This window comes from Sphaerodactylus townsendi, linkage group LG08 (assembly GCF_021028975.2).
Source record: "Sphaerodactylus townsendi isolate TG3544 linkage group LG08, MPM_Stown_v2.3, whole genome shotgun sequence".
Lineage (NCBI taxonomy): Eukaryota > Metazoa > Chordata > Lepidosauria > Squamata > Sphaerodactylidae > Sphaerodactylus > Sphaerodactylus townsendi.
Genome location: NC_059432.1, coordinates 105,440,467 through 105,468,302, shown reverse-complemented (window position 1 = coordinate 105,468,302; position 27,836 = coordinate 105,440,467). Strand labels below are relative to the sequence as shown.

The 27,836-nt window shown below is 48.4% G+C and overlaps 1 protein-coding gene across 1 annotated transcript in view; it reads left to right on the top strand.

Moving 5' to 3' along the window:
- The window catches only part of LOC125438502 (guanine nucleotide exchange factor DBS-like), a 124,206-nt gene that overhangs the window by 70,944 nt on the left and 25,426 nt on the right, over positions 1-27,836 (top strand). Inside the window, exons 12-15 of the mRNA XM_048506937.1 lie at positions 2,254-2,346; positions 9,161-9,239; positions 17,281-17,353; positions 26,162-26,271. Of these exons, the coding sequence (XP_048362894.1) occupies positions 2,254-2,346; positions 9,161-9,239; positions 17,281-17,353; positions 26,162-26,271 (355 nt within the window). The remainder of the gene's footprint in view (positions 1-2,253; positions 2,347-9,160; positions 9,240-17,280; positions 17,354-26,161; positions 26,272-27,836) is intronic.

The following is a 27,836-nucleotide window of genomic DNA, read 5'->3' as shown; positions in this document are numbered from 1 at the left end:
GTATGGTTTTTAAATTGTTTCTCAGCCACACTAAAAAGATTTCCCGATTCATAAAGCGGTCTGACTTGTTAAACGGAGACCCTGAGGCGTGAGATAAGCTGTGCACTGAAATTTTCGTGGGAATGTTTAGACCTTCTCAGGCTAAGGGTTGCTGTTTTGAGGTGTTGTTTGAAGATTTTTTTTAAAAAAAGTCTGTGTTTGTGTGTGTTGTATGTTTCTCTGAGTCCTGCTCAAACACATCCCTGCCCACTTTAATCTAGGGAAATATTTGCCTGTTGACAGGGAGGGCCCTTAGCTCCATGACAGAAATGCAATTTGTAGTGCACATGGGGAATTGCTAAGAGAATCCCCACTGGGGAAATGGGAAGGGGATGTGTTGCCCCTTTCCTAGGTTTACCAGTTCAGAATTGGGAAATCCCCAGAGATTTGGGGGTAGAACCTGAGTACGGCAGTGTTTGGGGATGGTAGGAACCTAACCAGGGAATGATGCCAAAGACTCCACCCTCCCATGCAGCCATCTTCTTCTGATCTGCCATTGGGAAATCAGTTGTAATTCCAAGAGATCTCCAGGTCTCTTCTGGAGATTGGCAACCCTGTTCCTTTCCCTCTTCTGGAGCAATGGCTGGAATAATCCCAGCATCCCACTATATGGCCCACTGTTGACGAGGCCTCCAGTTCCCAGCTTCTTCAGTAAAAAGGCTCTCAAAATAGGGCTTCAAATGCATCACAGATGAGCAGCAGTGGCGTAGGAGGTTAAGAGCTCGTGTATCTAATCTGGAGGAACTGGGTTTGATTCCCAGCTCTGCCACTTGAGCTGTGGAGGCTTATCTGGGGAATTCAGATCAGCCTGGGCACTCCCACACACGCCAGCTGGGTGACCTTGGGCTAGTCACAGCTCTACGGAGCTCTCTCAGCCCCACCTACCTCACAGGGTGTTTGTTGTGAAGGGGGAAGGGCAAGGAGATTGTCAGCCCCTTTGAGTCTCCTGCAGGAGAGAAAGGGGGGGATATAAATCCAAACTCCTCCTCCTCCTCCTCCTCCTCCTCCTCCTCCTCCTCCTCCTCCTCCTCTTCTTCTTCTTCTTCTTCTTCCTCCTCCTCCTTTACAGTTTATATCTAACGCTCTTCTTCTTTACAGTTTATATCTAGCGCTTAATTAGCAAGCTGCCCCTATCGATTACTTCCCGGGCGTTTAAAAGCAAAGCAAGCTTACCAGGTACATTGTCTGGGAACTCAGGACTGACCGCAACTCTCTTAAAATACCCAAAATTGGCAAAGCTCCATTGTAATCTATGAAGTAGCTCTGAGACTCTAGAGCCGTGGTGGCGAACCTGTGGCACTCCAGATGTTCATGGACTACAATTCCCATCAGCCCCTGCCAGCATGGCCAATTGGCCATGCTGGCAGGGCTGATGGGAACTGTAGTGCATGAACATCTGGAGTGCCATAGGTTCGCCACCACTGCCCTAGAGAGATTTTTCCGTCAGAAATGGACCAAGTTAGATACACCATAGCTCTTCCTCAAAAGAAGGCATCTTTTTATATCTTTCATACACTTGCACAATCATTTGTCAATTGTCATCCTCATGGTACCCAGCACAGTACTGCAGGGCGATTAAATTCTACTGGGAAGAAGAAGGGGCTTGCTTTTATCGGCCACCCCACCGTTATCTTCTTCAGGCTGAGTACTAGGATCCAGAGGACCAGTCCTTTAACTGAGCATACGAGGCGGATTTGTCTGTTAAAGTCATAAATATGCTACGTAGCGGGTGAGATGTCTGAACTGTCACTCCAAAGACAGATGTGTCTAAATGCCGCGGAGTTGCTCGAATCGTTGCCGCTGCCTTCGCTTGAGAGAAAGGGTGTCTCGTGTATGTTTGGTGCTCTAATTTCGTTCTGTGCTTTCCTGCAAATAACGCACAAGCTCCCCTTGTATTCAGACACATTTCCCCCTTTTACCTAAACCAAACTTTCACTTATTTAGCAGAAACTGTACTCTTTGTGCACATTCCGTGGCGTCACAGCTGCCAAAACGGCGAGATTAGCGCCAGCTTTTCACGACAGGTAATAACCGATCCAGATAATTTATAAACTGGGATTAGGGCATGGCTACCGTTCCAGCTGAAAAGTTGGCACCTGAAGAAACGAATCACTGTTTGGTGACTTTACGTGCTTATGTTACACTGTCTCAAAATAATGGGTTGTATACGGTGAAGATAAAACATCTTTTTCTTTTAATATTCCCTTTGAACAGATGAGCACGGTCGGCATCACTGAAAACGTTAAAGGGGATAACAAGAAATTTGAAATCTGGTACAACGGCAGAGAAGAGGTCTACATTATTCAGGTTGTTATTCTTTCTCCTCCATTTTCAACTCCGATTTCAGTTGTAATTGTATGAGCCCCATTGGTATCACAGTCGCTTGAGGGGAAATACTGAGGGGCCGTGGAAAACTCCCGAGGAAGAAATATCTGGAGTCCCCACTTGCTTGGGGATTTCCTGAGATATGACCGAATGAATTAGGACATTCCCAGTGGAAACACGTCTGCCCCTCTATCACTTTTTTTATCCTGCTTTTCCTACAAACTGCTAAGGACAGTGCTTATGTTTATTCCAGCCTCACAACCAGAGGTGGGATCCAGCAGGTTCTCACAGGTCTCGGTAGAGTAGGTTACTAATTATTATGTATTATTATTATTGCCGAGGGAGGGGTTTACTACTCAGTGTTTCCCTGAAATATATCGAGACAGTGTCTTATATTAATTTTTGCTCCCAAAAAAGATGTGCCATGTCTTATTTTCTTCTAGGGGATGTCTTATTTATTTTCCTGTGTTCTGTTCATTGGGCATGCTTCCAAACAAAAACTTTTGCTTTAATAATGTACTTTACTTTCGGGAGAATGCCTTATATTTCGCACTCTCAGCAAAACCTCTACTATGTCTTATTTTTTAGGGATTAATCTTATATTAGGGGGGAAACAGGGTAATTGTTGATTTTGCCGCAGCGATTTTTGCCTTAGTTAATTACAGCCCCTCCTCTCTCAGCAATAAGCTACGGCAGAACTTGAAGCAGTCTAGCAGGAGGTGCACTCTGGCTGCAAGGTGCCTGCGTACTAGCGCCCTGCGTTAAATCTCTGTTTCCGCCCAAGGATCGACGCAGCAGCTGCGTCCTTGCTACAGCAATACCCAGGAATGCCCCGCTTCCTGGAATGCCTGGCCATGCCTCGTGCATGCCTCGGGCTAGCCAGCCCATCATTGGCACTCACATGCCACTGTTTGAATCCCACCACCATGGGAACTCCTGTTACTAAAATGTTTTGTATCCCACTGTTCACAACAACACTGTGGTGTAGAATGTGTTTCGGCACTTGAAAGACAAACAAGATTTTATTTTAACGTCTAAGTTAGAAATGTCAGATGTGTTATATGTGTTATGTTGGTCCATAAATGCGGCTTTTACTTGAGGTCCTCACCAGGGACGCTGGAGAGACCACATTGGACCAGTGCTTTACCAGCTGCGCTGGCTCCTGGTGGAGTACCAGGTCAGTCTCAAAGTTTTAGACCCTAAACCAGGGGTAGGGAACCTGCGGCTCTCCAGATGTTCAGGAACTACAATTCCCATCAGCCTCTGTCAGCATGGCCAATTGGCCATGCTGGTAGGGCTGGATAGAATATGTAGTTCCCAGAACATCTGAGAGCCGCAGGTTCTGAAGCAACCCTTTGCTCCTAAACGGTCTGAGACCATCTTACCTGTGGGACAGCTTCTCTCAATAGGTCCCCCAAGGAGCATTACACTCTGCAAACAGCAACCTACTGGTGATCACTGGCCTAAAAAACGTCTGGCTGCCCTCAACTAGAGCGGAGCCTTCTCGGTTGTGGCCCCGACTTGGTGGAACGTGCTGTCCAATGAGGGCCCTGGAGGATCTATCACAGTTCTGCAGGGCTTGTAAGACAGAACTGTTCCACCAGGCCTATGGTTGAGGGCATCCATGGGGTTTGCTCCGTATCTGCTTCTTTACTTCCCTTCCCTTCCCTTTCCCTCCCCTCCTATTTTATAGTGCAGATAAGAGGAACTGGCAGAGATGTTTACTGTACTTTATTTTAATTGCCTCACCCTGGTTGGATCTTTTAAAGGCGTAACTGTACTGTGTGTTTTTATTGAAGTGTTGGAAGCTGCTCTGAGCCTGCTTTGGCCAGGAGAGCGGGTCAGAAGTCAAATCAATCAGTCTATCAGTAGGCTGAAAGGCAATGACCAACCCAAAGTTTCCCAGCGAGAATCCTGGTTGAGTGGTTCAGTTGCCAACCTCCAAGCAGAGGCTGGGATTACAACTGGTCTCTGGGCTGCAGAGATCAACTCCCCTGGAGAAAATAGAAGCTTTGGAGAGCGGAATCTACAGCTTTGGATTCCTGCTGATCTCTCTCCCAACCCCAGCGTGGTGTAGTGGTTAAGAGCAGGTGGGTTCTAATCTGGAGAACCGGGTTCGATCCCCCACTCCTCCACCTGAGTGGCTGAAGCTTATCTGGTGAACCAGATGTGTTTCCCCACTCTTGCATTTTTGCTGGGTAACCTTGGGCTAATCACAGTTCTCTCAGAACTCTCTCAGCCCCATCTACCTCACAAGGTATTTGTTGTGGGGAGAGTAAGCCACCTTGAGTCTCTTTACAGGAGAGAAAGGTGAGGTATAAATCCAACCTCCTCCTCCTCCTCCTCCTCCTCCTCCTCCTCCTCCTCCTCCTCCTCCTCCTCCTCCTCCTCCTCCTCCTTCTTCTTCCGTCGCCATCCTCTACCGCTAGGTGACCAGATGGTCACCTTTGTGATCCGGGATGGGGAAGGCGGCCCTTACCTCGCTTCTGCGGCTTGTCGTTTCCCGCCTCTGTCTACAGAGCAGCAAAGCGGCGAAGCCCCAGAGGGACTCAGAGTGCTCCCATGTGTAGCGGCGAGCGGCATGGGAGGCTTCTACCCGCACTGCCTTAGCCCCAGAAGGCAGTGCAGCAGCCTCCCAAAAACTCGGGACAATTTGCAGAATCTGCGGGACGCGGGACAAATTGTTTAAAGGTGTGATGGTCCCGCCAAAAGCGGGACGTCTGGTCAGCCTACTCTACCCTCAAATCTCCAGGAATTTCCCAACAAGGAGTTGGCAACCTATCCAGTGGGGAGTTGGCCTTGGGTCTCCCAGATCCTTTTCTGTGACTTCACCCTCTATATGCTTTGCTGGCTCTAACCTGATCTTAGCTGGATGTGACTTTAACTAAACAAATATTTCCTGTTCTGATGTGGGAGGAGGAGGAAGAAGAAGAGGTTTTCAGGCCTCTCCACTGGCCACTCCGCCACTCCAACCTTTTCCCAAACCTTGGTTCCTGATCCTGGCAACGTCTAAAAATACTCTGCATTTGTCATTTCAGGCAGGAAAGGCAACAGAATAAAGGAATGCAGTCCCGGCGAGGTATTTAGAACACCTGTCCGTCATCTTCTCTCCCACTTTAAAAATCAGAATGGGAGATCTCAGCCATTTCCACAGGGACTGTCTGTCAGGGTTCAATGCTTTTTGGATTTTTTTTTCACAGCTTCCCCACAGTGTTAGGATGGCATTTGTGCACCTCCAAGGGTTTCCCCCCACTTTTCTATGATCTTTCTTAAGAACATAAAAACATAAGAAAGAGCCAGCTGGATCAGACCAGAGTCCATCTAGTCCAGCACTCTGCTACTCGCAGTGGCCCACCAGGTGCCTTTGGGAGCTCACGTGCAAGAGGTGAAAGCAATGGCCTTCTGCTGCTGCTGCTCCTGAGCACCTGGTCTGCTAAGGCATTTGCAATCTGAGATCAAGGAGGATCAAGATTGGTAGCCATAGATCGACTTCATAAATCTGTCCAAGCCCTTTTAAAGCTATCCAGGTTAGTGGCCATCACCACCTTCTTAATTTTGCTCCAAGGTTTTGGGAGAGATTGCACTAAAAAGTTGGATGGCTGTTGTGTGGTTGGGAAGATATGAATTTTGTCACCCACATGGCAGCCATTTTTTCCTAACCTTCTCCCCATGGTGGCCATCCTGTCCTGGTCTCTAAGCAGCTAATTTAAAAAAAAGAATAATACAGTACCATTGTTAATGACATGCCAACATGTGTACAGGTTCTCTGAATTTCCAGCTTTCATTAAAAAAAAATCTCTAGCCCTTTCCACTGTAGAGATATAAGGGGAAAGGCATTTCTCTGCAATAGCAAGGTCTAGGTATTCACTTTCATAGAAACATAGAGTTGGAAGAGACCCCAAGGGCCATCAAGTCCAACCCCCTGCAATGCACACAATCAAAGCACTTCTGACAGATGGCCATCCAGCCTCTCTTTAAAAACCTCCAAGAAGAGGAGACTCCACCACACTCTGAGGTAGCGCATTCCACTGTCAAACAGCCCTTACTGTCAAGAAGTTTTTCCTGATGTTTAGGTGGAATCTCTTTTCCTTCACCTTAAACCCATGACTTCACCTTAAACCCATGGTCTTAGCCTCTGGAGCCGCAGAAAACAAGCTTGCTTCCTCTTCGACATGATATCCCTTCAAATAGCTAAACATGGCTATCAGGTCACCTTTTCACCTTCTCTTCACCAAACATAACATCCCCAGCCCCCTAAGTCCTCGTGGAGAAGGCATGGCTTCCAGACCTTTTACCATTTTGGTTGCCCTCCTCTGGACCCTTCCAGCTTGTCCAATAGCCTTCTTTTTTAAGCTAGCTGGGAATTCAGAGGAACCCTAGCACACATGCTGGTATAAAATTATACAGCTATAACAATATTACTATGTAAACAGTGTAATGGTGGGATCAAATTTTTAGTAACTCTGGAGGTTCCATGGTGGTGGGATTCAAACTTGTGGTGTAAGCCAGTAAGGGCTGAAGTGGCGAGGGCCGCAGCCGAAGGGGGCATGGTGAGAATTCTGGGGCCGGGGCATTCCTGGGGCACAACCATGGGGCAGCAGCAGCTGGGGATCCTTAGTGAGCGAGATGCGCGGCAGGCTGCGAACGCGCCGCGCCCAGTGCACCTGCAACTGAACTTTGCTTCAAGTTCTCGCGGCGCTTCTGCTGAGAGGAGGGGAAAAGAGTCACTAAGGGGCAAAAATCCGTGGCAAAATCGCAGTTAGTAACCCCTCTCGGCACACACAAATAATTGATAACCTACTCTCGGGAACCTGTGAGAACCTGCTGGATCCCACCTCTGGCTGTATAGTTTTTTTAAAAAAAAATCACACAATACTTGTGGTGGCCTTCGGGGAGCAGAGGTATGCTGTGAGGCAGCCCTGGGCAGAAAACTTCAGCCCTGGGCAAAACCTGGGGATTGGATGCACCACTCCCCATGGGCGAGCGCACTCCACCCGCGACCAAATTTTTTTTTGCACCAGGGCATTTAAGATTTGCCTTTCACAGGGGAGTGAGGTTTTTGGGCATATCAGCACCAAATTTTCAAGCGTATCATCAAGGGAGACTGTCCTTATGCTGCTCCTGAAGTTTGGTGAGGTTTGGTTCAAAGAGTCCAAGTTATGGACTCCCAAAGGCGATGCCCCATCCCCATTGTTTCCAGTAGGGCTAATAGGAGATGGGGGCTACAGTTTTTGAGGGTCCATAGCTTTTTAGCCCCTGAAACCAAACTTCACCAAACCTGGGGGGGGGGGGTATCGTCCAGGGCAACCTTCTGATAGAGACCATGAAAGTTTGAGCCATGCCTTCAGAAATTCCCCCCCTCCCCAGCACCTTTATGGGCAGCAATACGAAAACTCAATACCAAGAACAAAGATTCTTGGGCAAATTTCTGGGATGTTCCTGGGGGGTGCATTTTTGATAATATCAACACCAAAATTTCAGGGGTATCATCACAGAAACTGTCATATAGGTACCCCAAAGTTTCAATTTGGTTGGACTAGAGGGTCAAAGTTATGGACCCTCAAATTCTTCTTTACTTCTAAGGAGATGGGAATACCCTTTTGAGGGGTCATAGCTGGGCCCCTGAACCAAACTGCACCAAACAACTTGAAGTGCCATCATGACGATCTCCGGATGATACTTTTGAGAAACCCTGACCGTATCGTCCAGAACCACTCCTGCAGAACATCCCGAGAAATTGCTGAAATCCTGTTGTTTCTGCATTACTGTCAATGGGGAGTTGCAGGCTTTAAATTCTGAAGGCAGTCTCCTGGCATGGTCTCATCAGGAAGACTGCCTAATGTCGATTCCCCAAGTTTGAAGTGCAGTTTACACGGTTCAGGGGGGCCAAAGGTTATGGACCCTCAAAACTGTAACCCCATCTCCTATTAGGCTCCCATTGGAAACAATGGGGGGATAAGAACACCTTTTTGGGAGCCCATAACTTTGGACTCCCTGAACCAAATCTCACCAAACTTGGCGGGGGTAGCATAAGGACAGTCTCCTGATGATACGCTGAAATTTTGGTGCCTCTAGCCTAATAACTGCGCCCCCTGCAGGCCAATAATGGAAAACCACTAAAATGCCAAAACGGAGCCCAGCATTTTGAGTGCACAAGGTGATGCCCTGGGCAGCTGCCTTGCCAGTGGGCCGCCAGTGGGGAGGGAGGGTTTCCTGCCTGAGGGACTGTGGCAGAGGCGGTAGGAATGCATGGCCGCATCACTTTATCAGCACCAGCTATGGAGAAACCACACAAGTCTGTGCCTGTATAGATAGAAACCACCCTTTTTCATTTCAGCCTCGGTCTCACCAACTCTGGATTGGGAAATTCCTGTCAATCTGAGGATGGATCCTGGGGAGGGTGGGGTTTGGAGAAGGGAGGGGCCTCAGTGGAATTTTGGCCCATCGAGCCCTCCCCCCCCCCCAAAAAAACCGCAACTATTCCCTGCCCCTCCAAGAGGAACTGATCTTTGTAGGCTATAGGCTGGAACCGGAGCCCAGTCTATCTGTTGTCCCTGGCTTCTCTGTTGTCCCTGGCTTCTAATCCTGGAAGATAATTTTGTGAGTGCTGATTTTGACAAACAAAAGCGAGGGCGGAGAGGGTGAGGCAATCCGCCAGGGTGATTTGTGAAGCAATGCCTGGAGCAAGCTGTGAGGAGATGCAGATTAACCCACATAAACTCCCAGGCATCTAAGGTGATTCCCTCTCCCTGACTCTCTGCCTGATCTGTGATTTGCATTTGTTCTATTTTTATAGGCTGCTTCTGTGGAGCTGAAAAACACCTGGGTCTCTGAAATTAGGAAAGTCCTGACAGGACAACTGGAAGCTTGCAGAGGTAGGATCCTGCGCAGCCTTGTTTATTCTAAGCCGCACCCTTCTGGAGTTGGGCTCACCAGGGGCACGTCAGGGAGAACTGTTGCTGTGTTTGGAGAAATAGCATTGTTACATTCTAAGGGAGTCTGTCTGTTGTATCTCTACATGAGCCACAAAGTGGGTGGGGAGCTTTGCAACCGGGCCACAGCAGAGCCTCTCTCCAGTGCAGGGAATGTTTTTAAGAAGGTGGTTAGACAGATTCGGGAGTAATTATGAGCTGTCCCCCTAGATATGCCACACTGCTTGAGGGCAGCCCACCTCCCTAACCAAAAATTTACCCCTCACAATATCAATGTCTGGAGTAAGAGAAAAGAAGAAGAAGAAGAAGAAGAAGAAGAAGAAGAAGAAGAAGAAGAAGAAGAAGAAGAAGAAGAAGAAAGAAGAAGAAGAAGAAGAAGAAGAAGAAGAAGAAGAAGAAGAAGAAGAAGAAGGAAGAAGAGGAGGAGGGAGGAGGGAGGAGGAGGGAGGAGGAGGGAGGAGGAGGAGGAGGAGGGAGGAGGAGGAGTTTGGATTTATAATCCCCTTTCTCTCCTGCAGGAGACTCAAAGGGGCTTACACTCTCCTTGCCCTTCCCCCCCTCACAACAAACACCCTGTGAGGTAGGTGGGGCTGAGAGAGCTCCGAGAAGCTGTGACTAGCCCAAGGTCACCCAGCTGGCGTGTGTGGGAGTGCACAGGCTAATCTGAATTCCCCAGATAAGCCTCCACAGCTCAAGCGGCAGAGCTGGGAATCAAACCCGGTTCCTCCAGATTAGATACATGAGCTCTTAACCTCCTACGCCACTGCTGCTCTTTAGACCATGTTCCAGGGAGGGCAAATCTGCCAGCAGAGGCCTCGCCACCTCCCTAAATGTTTTAGCCCCCCCCACACACACACACACACATACTCTGGATTGGGCCATTAGTGTAGGTAGAACTTCCAAGAAGAAGCTCGATATTGCCTTAAGAGTAGCAATCTGGAGACATACAAGAAAGGGCTCTTAACAGGAGCAAAGGTGCCGACCTCACTATGCTATCTAGCTGCTTTCTTCGGCCCCCTGCAGAGTCTTCTACTCTTGGCTGTTCCAATAGGTCTGCCCAATTTTGTGCTATTAAGTCACTTAAGGCAAGCCCATAAGGTTTTCAAGGCAGGAGGTAGTTAGAAGGCTGATGTTGAAGGCTTTTAGGGCCGTTGTGGGTTTTCTGGTCTGTGTGGCCGTGGGCTGGTAGTTTTTGCTCCAAACATGGAGGAACCGGGTTTGATTCCCAGCTCTGCTTCCTGAGCTGTGGAGGCTTATCTAGGGAATTCAGATTAGCCTGTACACTCCCTACCTTTGCTCCAGCTGGGCTGACCTTGGAGCTGAAGTCTAGCTTCTTGGAGACTCCTCTCAGCCCCACCCACCTCACAGGGTGTTTGTTGTGAGGAAAGGGGCAAGGAAGATTATCCAGCCCACTTTGAGTCTCCTGCAGGAGAGAAAGGGGAGGATATAAATCCAAACTCTTCTTCTTCTAAAACGTCTATGGCTGGCGTGTTCACAGGCATGTCATGGTGAGATGTGTTTCTCTCCGTTTTTCTCTCTGTGGCACAGTGTAGTGTGGTGGGGTATATGTTTTGTCCACCTCACAGAAGGGTGAGGTAGACCCACTTCACACGAAGGGTCTTCAGATCCACCAGAAAAATTCAACCAATGCCACAGTCAGCAAAGGACAACATAGATGCCCTTACCCCCACAGCCTATTGCATATTATGCAGCTGTGAACAAATATATTTAGGAACTACAAAATGCAGCATTCTGACAAGAACTAAAGAACATGAAAGGCACTGATTTCAGACTGCAAATGCCTTAGCAGACCAGGTGCTCAGGAGCAGCAGCAGCAGAAGGCCATTGCTTTCACATCCTGCATGGAAGCTCCCAAAGGCACCTGGTGGGCCACTGCGAGTAGCAGAGTGCTGGACTAGATGGACTCTGGTCTGATCCAGCAGGCTAGTTCTTATGTTCTTATGTTCAGTGCTGGCTAACCCAACCTGGGAAACCAGCAGCAGCCGAACATGGTCTAAACCAAGCTGGGGATAGGATCTTATTTGAAGACACAGAAATTCTTGATGACTTCAACAGCTACTATATCAGACTACTCAGCCACTGAAAGCCACACACACTGGGGCAAGTTCAACAAAAAGGAAGAGAGTCTGACAATCAACAAAACCTGGCCACCAGTACTAAAAAACACCAAAACCAAAACCCAGAGACATTCAAAGGCCATTGCGAACAAACTCCACCCAGACACGTGCTAATGCTAATGCAATTGCAGGTGCTGTTGCAAATGTGACTGCAAATGCAAAGGCAGTTGTGAGTGTCATTGCAACTGCTGCAGCCAATGCAACTGCTGCAGCCAATGCAACCCAGATACATGCAAATGAGCCTCACCGCCCTGTGAGGCGGATAAAACATATACCCCATCACTCAATCACTCCATCTCACCATGACGTGCCTCTGAAGATGCCAACATAGATCTTGAGACTCGCGTTAGGACGAGGTAATTGCGTTGGCAGAACCTTTGGCACTCCAGATGTTATGGACTACAATTCCCATCAGCCCCTGCCAGCATGGCCAATTGGCAATGCTGGCAGGGGCTGATGGGAATTGTAGTCTATAACATCTGGAGTGCCAAAGGTTCGCCACCACGGCGTTAGGAGCAAAAACTACCATGCCACAGCCACACAGCGGGGAAAAGCCACAACATCCGCAAGATCGCACAACCCTACAATAAGCCCTATTATTTTTTTTCCCTCCCTCCTTTCCCCCACCTTCTCCCAGCAAGGGAAGAGTATGCAGCGTCTGCCAATTGGCAGAGCGGCTTCCCCCCAAAACTCCCGCCCACTGTCCACATTCTCCGCCTGCAGCTTTGGCGCAGAACGCAGCTTTCACACTTCCCACCTGCAGGAAAACATGTTGGGCTGTTGAACAAATTTGTGCAGCTGAGGGCAATCAAACAGCCACAACCGGCCGGCCCTGTATAGAGAACGTGAATGTTCCTTCTGCTTATGCAAATGGCCAGGTGCTTCCAGCCAGGTGGGAGGGAGGGAACTCCTGTCCTCTCCTTTGTTCCTGGCCAACTGCAGCTTTTCCATCAGAACCTGGGGTCATCCTGACAGGTCTTGGTTGCCCACCTTCGTTGTTAGGAGTCCTTTTTTTTACTTTGCTGGCCATCCTCCCTGCACCCGTTCCTTCTCCTTTCTCCCTGACATCAGAGGTGGGATCCAGCAGGTTCTCACCAGTTCCCGAGAGTGGGTTACTCATTATTTTATTATTTATTGCTGAGGAGGGAGGGTTCCACTAATTGGGTCTGCTTTTCCGTTAGAAATTCCATTAGGTCCAAAAACCATAATGTCCTGTTGTTTCCTATGTGGCTGGTGAGCGAAGGTAGAAAACGGGATAATTCTCCCTGTTGGGCTGTTTTGAAAACATGTTTTAGAAATATGGTAAAGTTCCTTGTTTAAGGAAAGCATCCTTCTTTTGATTTCTAGAAACAAAATTAAGTGTTTGAAAGTATTAAGTATTTGACAGGCAGTCAATTAGAGGAGAAGTGGTTGTTTCTGTTGGCAGTAGACGATAGGACTTGCTATAATGAGTTTAAATTATGGACAGAAAGATACCAGCTGGAAATTAGGAACTTTTTTTTCAGTAAGAGTTTTTTACAGTAGCAGTGAAATTATTAATCCCCCGCCCAGTCATGCCCCGCTCAGCTCCATTGGCGCTACGCCACTGTTTGAATCCCACCACCATGGGAACCTGTTACTAAAATTTTTGGATCCCACCACTGCCTGACATGGTTGATAATATTGAGTGGGCGGTGTTGGATTGATTGATTTCCCCTCATTTTAAATAGTGGCAAGGCATAGGGTTTGTATTGGAACTGTATCAGTTTTGCAATTTTTATAGTATTATATAGTGAATTCTTTGCTGTTCGCCGCCCTGAGACCACCTGGGGAATGGTGGCCTAGAAGACTAGAAATACAAAACTAAAAATAAAGCAACAGGTTAAAGGTTTGGGTTTTCACCTTTAAGACCCTGAATTTTCCCCCTTCTCCTAATGGGGCATCACCTTGAACAGCAATAATAATCCTTCTTCCCCACTGATCCCCAACATGGTGTAGTGGTTAAGAGCAGGTGGATTCTAATCTGGAGAACCGGGTTTGATTCCCCACCCCTCCTCCTGAGTGGCAGAGGCTTATCTGGTGAACCAGATGTGTTTCTGCACTCCTACATTCCTGCTGGGTGACCTTAAACTAGACACAGTTCTTTGGAGCTCTCTCAGCCCCACCTGCCTCACAAGGGGTCTGTTGTGGGGAGAGGAAGGACAAGGAGCTTGTAATCCACCTTGAGTCTCCTTACAGGAGAGAAAGGTGGGGTATAAATCCAAACTCTTCTTCTTCTTGTTTCTCAAACTGACCTTGAGAAGAGAACCCCTGACTGGCTGGGTTGGGAAGGCTAAGCGGGAAGCAGCGCCATCACTCATGAGCCTGATCAATGCTTGCTGTACCTGCCCCCTGACCAGCTTTCCCACAACCCTACCTGGAGATCAGTTGTCATTCCAGGAGATATCCAGGCCCCACCTGGAGATTGGCAACCCTAAGCATCCCCTTGGCTCGCTCGCTCGCTCGCTCTATCCGTCCGTCCGTCCGTCCGTCCGTCCGTCCGTCCGTCCGTCCTCTGTCTGTCTGTCTGTCTGTCTGTCTGTCTGTCTGTCTGTCTGTCTGTCTGTCTGTCTGTCTGTCTGTCTGTCTGTTACATTTTTACCTCGCCAAATCTCCTAGAGGACTCGGGGCTTGCTCCTGATGCCTTTTAACAACCTTTCCCTCTCTGCTTCTGAGCTAACTGGTCCTCCCTATAATTCTTTTATTTATTTTAAACTGTTATTTTAAACAGTTATTAGCATACTACCGGGCGCTCTATCATACAGGTCAGCTTCCATGTTGTTTTGCCTTATTCATCACATTCCAGAACTGCCCTGATTCGAAGCTACCCGTGCCCCAGTTAAGCAATAAGTGGTTATTTTCAGCTCAGAGACAGAAGCGAAACTTTCATGCGATTGCAGCAGTGGTGGGATCCAAACATTTTAGTAACAGGTTCCCATGGTGGTGGGATTCAAACTGTGGCATAGCGTCAATGGGACTGGGCGGGGCACAATGGGGGCGTGGCCGGGCATTCCGGGGGTGGGGCGTTCCTGGGCAGGGCTGTGGCAAGGACTCAAAGGGGCTTACAATCTCCTTTCCCTCCCCGCCCCCCCCCACAATAAAATCTGTGAGGTGGGTGGGGCTGAGAGAGCTCCAAAGAACTGTGACTAGCCCAAGGTCACCCAGCCGGCATGTGCTGGAGTGCACAGGCTAATCTGGTTCACCAGATAAGCCTTCCCAGCTCAAGTGGCAGAGCGGGGAATCAAACCCGGTTCTCCAGATTAGAGTGCACCTGCTCTTAACTACTACACCATGCTGGCTCTATTTGGAAGGTGGACTCTATTGTATTATACCCAGTGGTGGGATCCAAAAAATTTAGTAACAGGTTCCCATGGTGATGGGATTCAAACTGTGGCGTAGCGCCAATGGGGCTGGGCGGGGCATGACAGGGACGTGGCCGGGCATTCCGGGGGCGGGGCATTCCTGGGCGCGGCTGTGGCAAGGACGCAGCTGCTGCGCCAGTCCTTGGGTGGGAAACGAATGCACGCAGGCGCAGGCTGCCACGCATGCCGGTGCACCTCCTGCTAGACTGCGTCAAGTTCTGCACGCTACTGCTGAGAGGAGGGGCATAACTAAGGCAAAAATCACGTGGCAAAATCACCCATTAGTAACCCCTCTCTCGGCACACACAAATAATTAGTAACCTACTCTCGGGAACCTGTGAGAACCTGCTGGATCCCACCTCTGAATTGCAGTCTCAAAATCAACGTGCGACTAATTCAGTCGTCATGGATTGCAACGGCAAGACCGGCCTGTCAGCAGGATGGCTGCTTGTTGAGCCCTCTGCTTCCTGCAGGAGGCGCTGTTGTCTGTTTCCACAGAAAGATCTGCAGGCCCCTCCGAAGGACGTAGACGGGGTCAGGTCTGCAGATACAGCAGAGGGAGCCTTTAGGATCCTGAGGTGGCAGAATGGATGCCAGCCTCCAGGTGGGGCCTGGAAATCTCTTGGTGTCACCGTTGATCTCCAGACGGCGGAGACCGGTTCCCCCGGAGAAAATGGCTGCTTTGTGGGGTGGACACGATGACACTGTCCCCTGCTGAGATCCCTACCATTCTCCAAACCCTGCCCTCCTCAAGCTCCATTCCCAAAATCTCCAAGTATTTCCCAACCCAATGAATGGGCCGTACCACTTTACACTTGTGGAGGGGAGTCATTGGTTACCGTTTCGCAACCTTATGTGAATCGGTCCAGTCATCAAGCCGCAGTTTGCTAGACCTGAGCAAGGCTGTTAGCGATAGGACCGTGGTGGCGAACTTTGGCACTCCAGATGTTATGGACTACAATTCCCATCAGGCCCTTCCAGCATGGCCAATTGGCCATGCTGGCAGGGGCTGATGGGAATTGCAGTCCATAACATCTGGAGTGCCAAAGGTTCGCCACCACTGCGATAGGATGTTTTGGAGGACATTAATTCACAGGGTCACCAAAAGTCAGAAACAACTTGATGGCACATGGCGCACATACTCCCCAGACAGAGGAAGTTCCAGCATCTCCCACCAGGTTATTAGAATGAACATGAAGGTCCAGTTTGGTGTCGTGGCCAGAGTGTCCCGTCCTACTCTGCCATGAAGACCATCAGTCTGGATCAGTTGCTCTTTTGAGCCTGTCTTGTCACTTAGTCCAAGAGAGGTTTTGGCTCCAACTTGGAGACTTTGGGGGTGGAGCCTAAGAAAGGCGGGGTTTAGGAAGGGGAGGGACCTCAATGGGGTGTAATCAGAGGTGGGATCCAGCAGATTCTCACAGGTTCCCGAGAGTAGGTTACTAATTATTTGTGTGTGCTGAGAGGGGGTTACTAATTGGTGATTTTGCCACGTGATTTTTGCCTTAGTTATGCCCCTCCTCTCAGCAGTAGCCCGCAGAACTTGAAGCAGTCTAGCAGGAGGTGCACCGGCGTGCGTGGCAGCCTGCGCCTGCGTGCATTCGTTTCCCACCCAAGGACTGGCACAGCAGCTGCGTCCTTGCCACAGCCCCGCCCAGGAATGCCCCGCCCAGCCCCATTGGCGCTACACCACAGTTTGAATCCCACCACCATGGGAACCTGTTACTAAAATTTTTGGATCCCACCACTGGGTATAATACAATAGAGTCCACCTTCCAAATAGAGCCAGCATGGTGTAGTAGTTAAGAGCAGGTGCACTCTAATCTGGAGAACTGGGTTTGATTCTTCGCTCTGCCACTTGAGCTGGGAAGGCTTATCTGGTGAACCAAATTAGCCTGTGCACTTCAGCACATGCCAGCTGAGTGACCTTGGGCTAGTCACAGTTCTTTGGAGCTCTCTCAGCCCCACCCACCTCACAGATTTTATTGTGGGGGGGGGGAGGGAAAGGAGATTGTAAGCCCCTTTGAGTCCCTTACAGGAAAGAAAGGGGGGGATATAAATCCAAACTCTTCCTCTTCTTCTTCCAAGCAGCCATTTCCCCCATCACCTTGATCTACATTACAGCTGTGGTTAGATTTAAACACTCACTCCCATTCCAAGCATTGACTACTGCAGTCATCAGATGGTGGGAATCGAGTAGATCTCTTTAGACTGAAGGGATTTGTTGACACGCTTGAATAACCACCACTAGTTGCACCATTTATTCCATAGCATATTGCTAGCTACTTAACCGCCTGTTTTTCACCCATTGTCAACTACTTAGCAACAGCTCAGGTAACATAAAAAGAGCCCCTTTGTATGTTATATCGAGTTCCCAGCCCCAAAGCGGAAGTGTTCATAATGTCCACGGATGTGCACACAGATGTCAAGAACTCGATCCGAGCCTCCCTTTCTTGTTTCCTTTGACAGAGGCAAGCCAGCTGCACCAAAGAATCACCGAGAGCGTGTATCACGCACCGATGCACTCCTCCAACTCCTCCAGGTAACCACGGGCTCAACGGTTCCTACTGTGCTGTTCTTGATAAATGCACGCTGCTGAGAAGATTGGAGTCAGGAGATAGGGCAGTGGGTGGGATTGCTACGCGACTGACTTTGCCCGCCAATTAGGCCCTTTCCGCACAAACCTCCTAAAACGTTTGTATAACGTTTGTAAAAAAATTTCAACCCCTCCCCTTCTGTTCACACTCACCCCCTTGAAATGATGTCTGGCTACCGTTTTCTATTTTTCTCTGTTTTTTCCCCAATTCATGGACCAATCGGTGCTTCCACCCTGTTTCCCCGAATATAAGACATCCCCTAAAAATAAGACGTAGTACAGGTTTTGCTGAAGTGCGAAATATAAGGCATTCCCCCGAAAGTAAGACATAGCAAAGTTTTTGTTTGGAAGCACGCCCGACGCACAGAACACAGAAAAATAAGACATCCCCTGAAAATAAGACATAGCGCATCTTTGGGAGCAAAAATTAATATAAGATATTGTCTTGTATTCGGGGAAACACGGTATGCTTCCCAGCCTTCTACTACAATTCCCCGAGTCTTCTGTCGTCAGTGTTGTGAGGATGAAGCCCCTCAAAAAAAGGAGTGAGCTCACAAAACTGCATCTTAAAGGGATGACACAGGCAGATGAAGCCTTTTTTTAAAAAAAAAAGTTTCAGCCAAAAGAATGGCTAGAAAAGAGGATGTACGTAAAACATTCTGAGGCTGCAAATAAAACGTTTCTTTTTTTTTGGGGGGGGGGGGTGAATGCAGAACTCCTTGGAGGAAATATTTTAATTCCTGTCCCAAAACGTTTTAAAGTATCCGTGCGGAAAGGACCATTGGCATCTTGGAACAGAGCTGGATCCAGATGGGGTGGCGGGGGTGTGTGGCTAGGCAGAGAGGCAGAGAGTGCCCAGCCCCCCCCTTTCCTATCAGCAGGGTGCCCTCTCATCCCTCCCCCCTCTGACCCACTCATTTGGCCTTCCTTTCCTACCCCCCTCACAAGCCCTCTCATCACCCGCCCTTGCAGATGCCTGCATCACCTGCCCGTGCCCATTCCCTGAATAAAAGATGGCAGAATATGTTCAAGCAGGTAGGTGGGGGAAGGACAGGTGGTCAGCAGGGGGCTTCCCCACCAGACACTCTGGACCCTGGCAGCTGCCCCGTCTCAGGGTTCACCAACACCAGCCCTGTCCCAGAAGTCCAGAAGGTATTTTCTTGTTGGTTGAACTCGATGGTGACCCAGGCTCTGGGGCTCTGGGCATCGTTTTTTCCTTGCTTCCTCATCTTACCTGGAGGTTTCGCTAAACTATTTCTTACTCCTTGTTTCTTTGTTTAGGGCAGGCACGTAGCTGCAATGGGGACATCTGGGGCGGTTTGTCTCGGGCGCTGCCATTGCAGTGGGGGTGGGGGTGTGGGTGTGGCCAGGGGGTGGGCGTGGCCAGGGTATGTCGAGGCAGTGAGGGCATGCGCAGGCAGTTCATGCCCCGGCCACAGTTCCCCCTCCCTTAGTCACTGGTTTTGGGCTCCTGGTCCCTGCTGTTCTTTACTAATTGCTAGGGTTGCCAGCCTCCAGTTGGGGCCTGGAGAACTCTTGGGATTAGAACTCGTCTCCAGGCAACAGAAATCAGTTTCCTAGGAAAAAATGGCTGCTGTGATGGGTGGACCTAACAGTGCTATTCTCTGCAGAGCGCTCTTTTCCCTCAGAAGTTGAGACGTCGAATAACTCTCCGCTAAAATACATTAAATGTATACTTTATTTCACCGTGCCATATTGTTAAAATTAAAACACTAAATGTGAAAATCTCAATTACAAATGCACAAGAGACCAGGTCCCCTGGAGGAAATAGTTGCCTTGGAGGGTGGGCTCTATGGCATTGCGTCCTGCTGAGAACCCCACCGTTCTCCGAACCCTTCTTTCACAGACAACACCCCCCAAAATCTCCAATAGTTTCCCACCCTCAAGCTGGCGGTCTTATCTAAAGAAAAGGAATGGAACTAGCGATGGGGTTTGGAACCAATGCCCAGTCCGAATTAGCCTGTGAGGTGGTTGTAAGCCAGGAGGTTCCTGTAAAGCTATGACGACGACGACGACGACGACGACGACGACGACGACGCCGACGACGAAGAAGAAGAAGAAGAAGAAGAAGAAGAAGAAGAAGAAGAAGAAGAAGAAGAGAGGAGGAGGAGGGCAGGGAGGGAGGCCGCCCATCGACCTCCTGCATGAGTTTAAACCCACCTTTCTTTCCTGTAAGGAGACTCAAGGTGGCTTACAAACTCCTTTCCCTTTCTGATAAGACTGGCTGACACCCATAAATCGATCGAATCGCTTCTGAGTAACACTGACTTGAAAAATCAACTTAATTTATCTCCCTGCTGCCACAGCAATATCTGCTCCAGCCCTGGGAACATATTGTGCCATTCTGGCACTGGACCAACTTCTGGACAAGTCGCTGAGCAAGGGAAAGAAAAAATAGCCGCCATGTGACTGTCTGCCTTCTGTTGCACGGAGCAAGTGATTGCCCAACTAATATGCTAGTTTGCTCGCATGACCGCTAAGTGGGAAATTAGTGGATATTTGGGAACGGAGCTTATACTGGGTAGACTTTGGAAAGGGGCCTCAGAGTCCATTTCCTCCAGGTGAACTGATCTAGCATCGCCTGAGATGAATGCACCTTCGGACCGTTCCTGTTAAGCAGGAGGTGATGGATGATTACACTTCCCCGAATCACTAGATTTCTGGGTTCAGTAAGGTCTCTACTAGCCATCTAGACAAGGACGTGAGTTCCTCCCTGCATCCTTCTAACACAGTGAAATGGCACATTGGAGCCCCACAGCACACGACACAAGTCTACATCTCAGGACATGAATACTGTTCCACTTGGGCCCTTTCTCCACAGCTCTGGAAGAGTCAGTTGCAGGCGGGATAAAGTAACCTGTTCTCCCTCCTGTCCCATCTGCCTGCCTCTGAGCAGGCAGCGACTGGAGCCCACGGAAGCAATGTGGGCTGCTGTCGTGCCTTCACATGGAGCTACATCTTTTTTTAAAAAAAACAAACGAACCACACCCTCACAATGTTTACATTGAGCAATGCACTACAATTAGTCACCACTGCTTCAAAACTGAGCCAGCATTATAAACGAAGCTCAAATATATAACTTTATATTTACATTTACGTACGCAGAGTCTTTTCCAGCTCACCCACCTTGACAGGAAGCTTTCGAAAAGCTTTTTCCCTGCCCTGAAGAGGTTTTGTTTTGTTACCCTAAATAATTTTGGCAGCATCTGCCAACTTGGTCACTTTGCCACATACTTCTGCCTCCAAATCATTTAGAGCACAAAGTTGCCAGCCGCGGGCTGGGAAATTCCTGGGTTTGCCAAACACATTGTTCCAGGTCAGAACAGTTTTCTTTACACAGGCTCCTAATTGAAGGGCTCTGCCTATTTTGGCTCCTGTGTTGATGGCCCGTTTCTATAGTTCAAGGACTGTTTTTCGCATAGCGTTATAAGCTGCTCGATATTGTTTAATCTTGTTTATATGCCCCTGCCAGGTGCTTGGTTTGTTTTGTTTTTTTACTTGCATTTATTTTTCTATTTTATTGCCCTCAATATTAAGAAGCACCATTGCTGCTCTAAGCAAAATAATTCTTATAATTTAAAGATGGCCACCATAAGGACTTTTAAACCACTGCAGTTTTCTTACTGCAAGTGTTTTAAGATGTGTGACACATTACCTTACTGATACCAATTTCCACTTCGTGTTCGCTTTGTGTCCTTTTTTTTAATGCAGCTGATTTTAAACCCATTTTATATTTATCCCATTTAATGCCTAATAAAGGTTTTGTTGTTGTTGATTTCCTCCAGGTATCCCAGAGGCTTCTGGGTGGCTCTAGTGGGAAAGAGGAAACTGCACTCGATGAACTTTTGGTTCATCTATTATTATACACATAGCAACACCGCACAAGTGTCTGGAATTCATCTCTGAATATCGAGTCCTTCCCAAGGACCTAGGATATTAGAGGTATTTGCGTAGAATATGTGCAGTTCCTAGAAGTGCCACTTTCTGCAGCAGGTGGACTGATGTTCTGTCCAAGTTTAGGCTTTCCAGATGTTTTTCAAGATTTCTTGGGATTCCTCCTAGAGCACCGACTACTAGTGGGATTACACCACCACCACCACCAACAACAACAACAACAATAATAATAGTAATAATAATAATAATAATAATTCCATTTGATAGACCGCTCTATCCTCGAAGGGCTCAGAGCGGTGTACAGATTAAACAAAAAACAACAAATAACAGTATACAAACAAATTGAATAACATCATTATAATCCAGTTAAAACAGTAGTAACAGTGCATCCCATCCTCAAATTAATAAATGGCATCCGGACCTAATAAATGGCATCCCTCCTAAGCCCAGGAGGGGACTGGCAAATAGCCAAAAACAAACAGGTGGTACATGGGCATCAGAGAGGGGCGGAACTCAGCGGCCAGCCTCTCCAAAAGCCCGGTGGAACAGCTCAGTTTTGCAAGCCCTGCGGAACTCGCCAAGGTCCCGCAGGGCTCTAGCTGCTGGAGGAAGAGCATTCTGCCAGGCCAGGGCCAGGGAAATAAAAGCCCTGGCCCGAATAGAGGTCAGCCACAGCATAGAGGGGCGGGGGACCCCCAGCAAATTCGCCTCTGCTGAATGGAGAGGTCGAGTCAGGACATATGGGGTAAGGCGGTGTCGAAGGTATGAGGGCCCCAGGCCATAAAGGGCCTTAAAGGTCAATACCAACACCTTGAAGACGATCCGGAATTCCACTGGGAGCCGGTGTAGGCGGCGCAGCACAGGGGTGATATGATCCCTGGCCGAACCACCTGTAAGAAGGCTGGTCGCCGCATTCTGGACCAGCTTCAGTTTCCGGATCAGCCGCAAGGGGAGGCCCGCATAGAGCATCTAGCAATGCTTTTTTTAAATATTTGTGTTCAAAATAAAGGTGGGTTAGAAGAAGAAGAGTTGGTTTTTATACCGCCTTTTTCTCTACTCGAAGGAGTCTCAAAGTGGCTTATAGTCGAAACCTCTTTCTGACCCCACAACAGGCACTTGGTGCAGTAGGTGGGACTGGGAGAGTTGGGAGAGAACTTTGACAGGCCCAAAGTCACCATGCAGGCTTCATGTGGAGGAGTGGGGAATCGAACCCAATTTTCCAGATTAAAGTCTGAATCTCTTAACCTTTACACCACCCTGGCCGTTAGGAGTCTCTAATTGTTGCAATGAAAAACATTTTTTCTTAATAAAAGGGATAATTTTCTCCCACCCACCTTTTTTATATTTATATTTAGATTGATTATATTTAGATTATGTTATATTTACATTGAGATTACTTTGCCGTGCCGTTCTAACCTATGTTTATATATATTACTCCAATGGGAGAATGAAAACAATTTTCCAAAACATTTGGTTACTGTTTGTAAAATTATAAATTTATTTTGGTTACTTAAAAGTAAATTGCTACTCCAGTGGGAGAACTAATTTTTTGAAGTCTTCATTGTTAGCCTGTGGGTACAAGTTTTCTTTGTTTTCACTGCAATGAAAAACATGCATGGGTGAGGAAAAATGCTCCCTTGGTGAGGGTATTTTTCTTCCACCCGAGTTCTAGTCCTGGAAACTAGCCAGGAAGGGCAAAAATGTTCCAGGAAGTGATGGGACACCTGAAATTGTAGATCAGGGCAGGGCCCACCTCTCGTCAAAGCTAAAAAGTCTCTTAAAGAGGGCGGCGAGTGATGCTGTCGCTATCTTTACAACTCACATGTGTTAGGAGGAAGTGCAGAAGGTTGTATAGATGTTATGCAAACTGGCTGGGTGTGCCATGGAAAACATTAGGTTGCAAACACTGATAGGCGGAGTAGTTTGACCACTGCTGGGAAATGGTGGGAATCTTTTTCCTCGGGCTTTGAAGCTGCAAATGTGGTTGGTAGGAGAGCCCTCGGTCTGCCAGGAGGAACTCAATTATAAAGCTGGCGTTTTGTAAAACATTAAAATGAAAAAAAAAAAACCTTAAAAACACACATTACCCCAAAAGGCTAGCCGCAGACTTAAACTAGTTTCACAGGCATTTTCTCTTCCCTAGGGCAGTGACATAGGTGTAGATTTGTTATGGGGGGGTTTGAGGATGAGGCCACGCCCTCACCCACCCCTGTGGGCATGGCCACACATCCCCAAGCCCCGCCCCTGACCTCAGTGCTTATAAAAGCAGCTCTATGAGGCCAGGGACGGCAGACTCCCCTGCCCTGCCCACCCCGCCCCTCCACCGGCTGGGCTCCCAGCTGGTAGCCGGCAGTCCCTTCTCCCTCCCCTCCAGGCAGAGGTGTAGCTAGGGAAAATAGAACCCGGTGCAAAATCTGAGGTTTGCGCCCCCCCCCCCAAGGGCGGCTGCTGTGATGCTGGAATCCACCCCCAAACAGCATCACTTTCAATGGTGTTTAAATTAGGGAGCCCAGATTCTCCTTTTAAATCCATCTTATCCCCCACCCTGAAACAGCATCACTTTCAATGTTTAATCTGGGGACCTCAGATTCTCCCTTTAAAACCACGCCGAAGAGGTGGATTTTAAAAAAAGAATCTGGGGACATTTGGGGGGTGCCTGCTGTCAGGGGTGCAATTGTTAAGCTAGCAGCACCAAATTTTCAGGGTATCTTTAGGAGACTCTCCTGATGATACCATCCAGGTTTGGTGAAGTTTAGTTCAGGGGGTCCAAAGTTGTGGACCTTCATCTTCTATTAGCTCCCATTGGAAACAATGGGGAATGGGGCACCCCCTTTGGGGTGGGGCTACCCTTTCGAGGGTCCATAACTTTGGACCCCCTGAACCAATCTTCACCAAACCTAGGTGGTATCAGCAGGAGACTATCCTGATGATACCTGCTAGGTTTAGTGAAGTTTGATTCAGGGGGACTATAGATATGGACCCTCGAAAGGGTAGCCCCATCTATTAGCTCCCATTGGAGACAATGGGGGATGGGGCACCCCCTTTAGAGGTCCATAACTTTGGACCCCCTGAACCAAACTTCACCAAACCTGGGTGGTACCATCAGGAGTGTCACCTGACAATAGCCTGAAATGTTGGTGCCACTAGCCTAAAAACTGCACCCCCTGCAGGCCAAAAACCAGAAAAACACTTTAAAATACAAAAAAACCACAAATGTGGGGTAGAGCTTCGGATATGCAATGCAGGGGGGGGGGGTTGAACCCGTGAACCACCCCCTTACCTATGTCCTTGCCCTAGGGATTCCTGGGAATTGTAGTTCCTTAAGGGAGAGGACCAATTGGCCATGCTTAAGGGAGAGGACCAATTGGCCATGCTGGTAGGGGCTGATGGGAATTGTAGTTTCTGAACATCTGGAGAGCCGCAGGTTCCCTACCCCTGCCCTAGATAGTCTATCAGAGGGTTGTTGAGGAAACAGAGAAAGCTGGTGGCTTAAACTATGTAAGTTGTTATCACAAGTCCATCCTTAGCCCGTAGCAACAAGGCAGAAAAGTGTTGCGCCTTCAGAATCCAAAGACCTGACTGTTTTTTGTCACTTTATTGAAACTTCTCTGTTCTTCAGCTTCCGTTGTCCAAGGACTATTCGTGTCCCTGTTTTCCCTCCATCAGCCTACAATCTTTAGGGTTGCTCGTCTCCCAGCAGGAGAGGGGGATCTTCCACCAAGCAGCAGTGGGATAATTTTTTTAAAAAATCCTATGAGTAGAGCAGGGGTCCCCAAACTACGGCCCGGGGGCCAAATGTGGCCCCCTGAAGGCATTTATCCAGCCCGCCAGGCATGGCGGCGATGGCTCCATTCATGTGCAGTGGGGGCTCGAGGGAGAGGAGGAACCGGCCCCAACGGCCGTTGATTGCAGTTACATGATGGCACCCCCAAATCTCCATGAATTTTCTGACCCAGAGTTGGAAACCTTACATGTGACAACGCCTGCTCCGCTTCCTTCCCTCCTCAGCCAGCTACTCCATGTGTTGCTCTCAGGCTTTCTGTTCCGCCTCACTCCCATTGGCATCAGCCAGGCTGGCGAATCGCTCGCTGGCTGCTAGGGAGGAAAGAACCCAGGAAGATACCTGATCCTGGGTTAGATGGAATGCTTCATTGGGAAAGCTCTGCTTTTTTTTTTTACAGGGGAAAGTATTCCACAGCCTCCCCAACAATATTTGGAGCCCACCCTGTACTTGACATACTTTGGTCACTGTTCTAAAAATAGACCATGACAGAAAGGCTGAAAGGTGAAATCAAACATTTTACAATCATTTGTGCATAGGAATTTGTTCATAGTTTTTTTTTAGTCCGGCCCTCCAACAGTCTGAGGGACAGTGAACTGGCCCCCTGTTTAAAAAGTTTGGGGACCCCTGGAGTAGAGCAATCATGTGATGGGTTTCCTCATGCACTGTGAGAAAGACAAACACCAGGTTTCTTAAGTGTTTGTCTATGTGGTCTATCATTCCTTGGGAGTCTATTTTGCTCGCTCTAGTCACTGCCACCACTGGGCAGATGCGCAGGCTGTAGAAGAGGTGATAGGTGACCAAATGGGGACCTGACCCCAATAATCCTTGCATTCCATTCTGCTATCCCTTGCAGACTAGGAGTAGCCATGCTAACAAAGTTTGGAGGGAGTCTTCTTATATGTCCTGTAGGCAATCGCCCTTCTCTTGAACATCTTTGTGGTCAAAAGTTAATTCCTTCAGAAAGATTTAATTGTCCCGAGGAATCCCTGCTGCAAACAAAATTCCTGTCCATTAGTGGCCGCCTAACACTTGTTGCGTTTCTTTTGTCTCTAAAGGTATGGCAGAAAGTCGGTCAGCATGTGTGAAAATAGATCCGACCTCTCCGGCCTGGAGATGTCCAACAAGAGGGACAGGAACAGCAGCCCCCATGCCAGACAGAAAAGAGGTAGGTTTTGGGGGCAGCACCAAAGGGTTAACCCTGGGAGAAGATGGAGGAGATGCTGGGGAGTCAAGCACATTGTTTTTCTCTTCCCTGATAAGCATTTGTGGGCTTTCTCTTCCCCACGTCTGCAATTTATGTACGTATGTATGTATGTATGTATGTATGTATGTATGTATGTATGTATGTATGTATGTATTGATTGATTGATTGATTGATTGATTGATTGATTGATTGATTATATTTATATACCGCCCTCCCCCGGAGAGCTCAGGGCAGTGAACATGGATATATGAATAGAGCACAGAATAAAATCAATAAATCTCAAATAATTAAATAAATCATAACGAAATGGCTCTATACACATTAAAACCATTAAAACCCCATTAAAAGCAGCGTATTGGTACCGAAGTACAACAAATGTGCAGCAGATGGCGACCTACTAACTAATCCCCTAAAAGGGGGGAGGGACAGCAGGATCCACAGATGTTAAAAGGGGGGACATCAGCGGCCAGCCTCCCCAAAGGCCTGGCGGAACAGCTCGGTATTGCAGGCCCTACAGAACTCATTGAGATCCCGCAGGGCCCACACAGCTGGAGGGAGAGTGTTCCACCAGGCAGGGGCCAGAGGGGGTAGCAACCTTCAAAGATCTTGATCTCAAAGGGTCTCAAAGGGTAATCCAGCTGGCCTCAACAAGGGCCAGGGCTTTTACAGCCCTGGCCTACTTGGTGGAACAGGCTCCCAGGTGAGATCAGGGCCCTGCAGGACATACAGAGTTTCCGCGGGGCCTGCAAAACGGACCTGTTCCTCCAGGCATTCGGCCAGCCGGGATAACATCGGATATTCGCTATAAATAATATCTGGCCTCCCGTGGGCGCAGGGAAGAGAGAGAAGGGGGGAAATGAAAAATTCTGACGCCATCAACAAAATATGTTTTAACTTTGTGAGGGTGAAATGTGTCAGCAGGTTGGTAGCGGGTTAATGTTTTAATGTATTTATTGATGTAAATTGCACTGAGCCCCTGAGGGGAGGGTGATATATAAATGGAATAAATAAATGAATAAAATAATGATCAAGCACCCAGAAATGGCAAGCTCTTCTCTGCCTCGGAGAAGTCAACACATAATATGAAGTTTGTTAGAAATGGCTTCTTCATGAAAACTGGTCTTTGTTGTGGCTGCTACGGAAAATGCCACTCTCCACAGGCACTACGACTGGTTTCCACATACCTGAATGTCACTTTTGGTGCTGTCCTAACCAGAGTTACCACCTGTCTAAGTTCATTGATGATGGTGGGCCTAGAAGGGTGTAAATTCAATTAGGATTGCGCCACTGGTCTATTATCGCTTGATCGCTCAATGTGTGGGGTTCGTACACACATGTATTTCCTCATTTGGTGACTGCCGTATCCAGAAATGACTTGTGTGCATGAATGGGTTATCAAAGGTGTAACACCACAAGGGACACTTCTGTACTCCATCATCGGCAGCCCTGTTGACTTTTCTCTTCTGCCTAAAATGTTGGTGGTGAGTGAGACTTCCTATATGCAAGATATGTGCTGTCCCACTCAG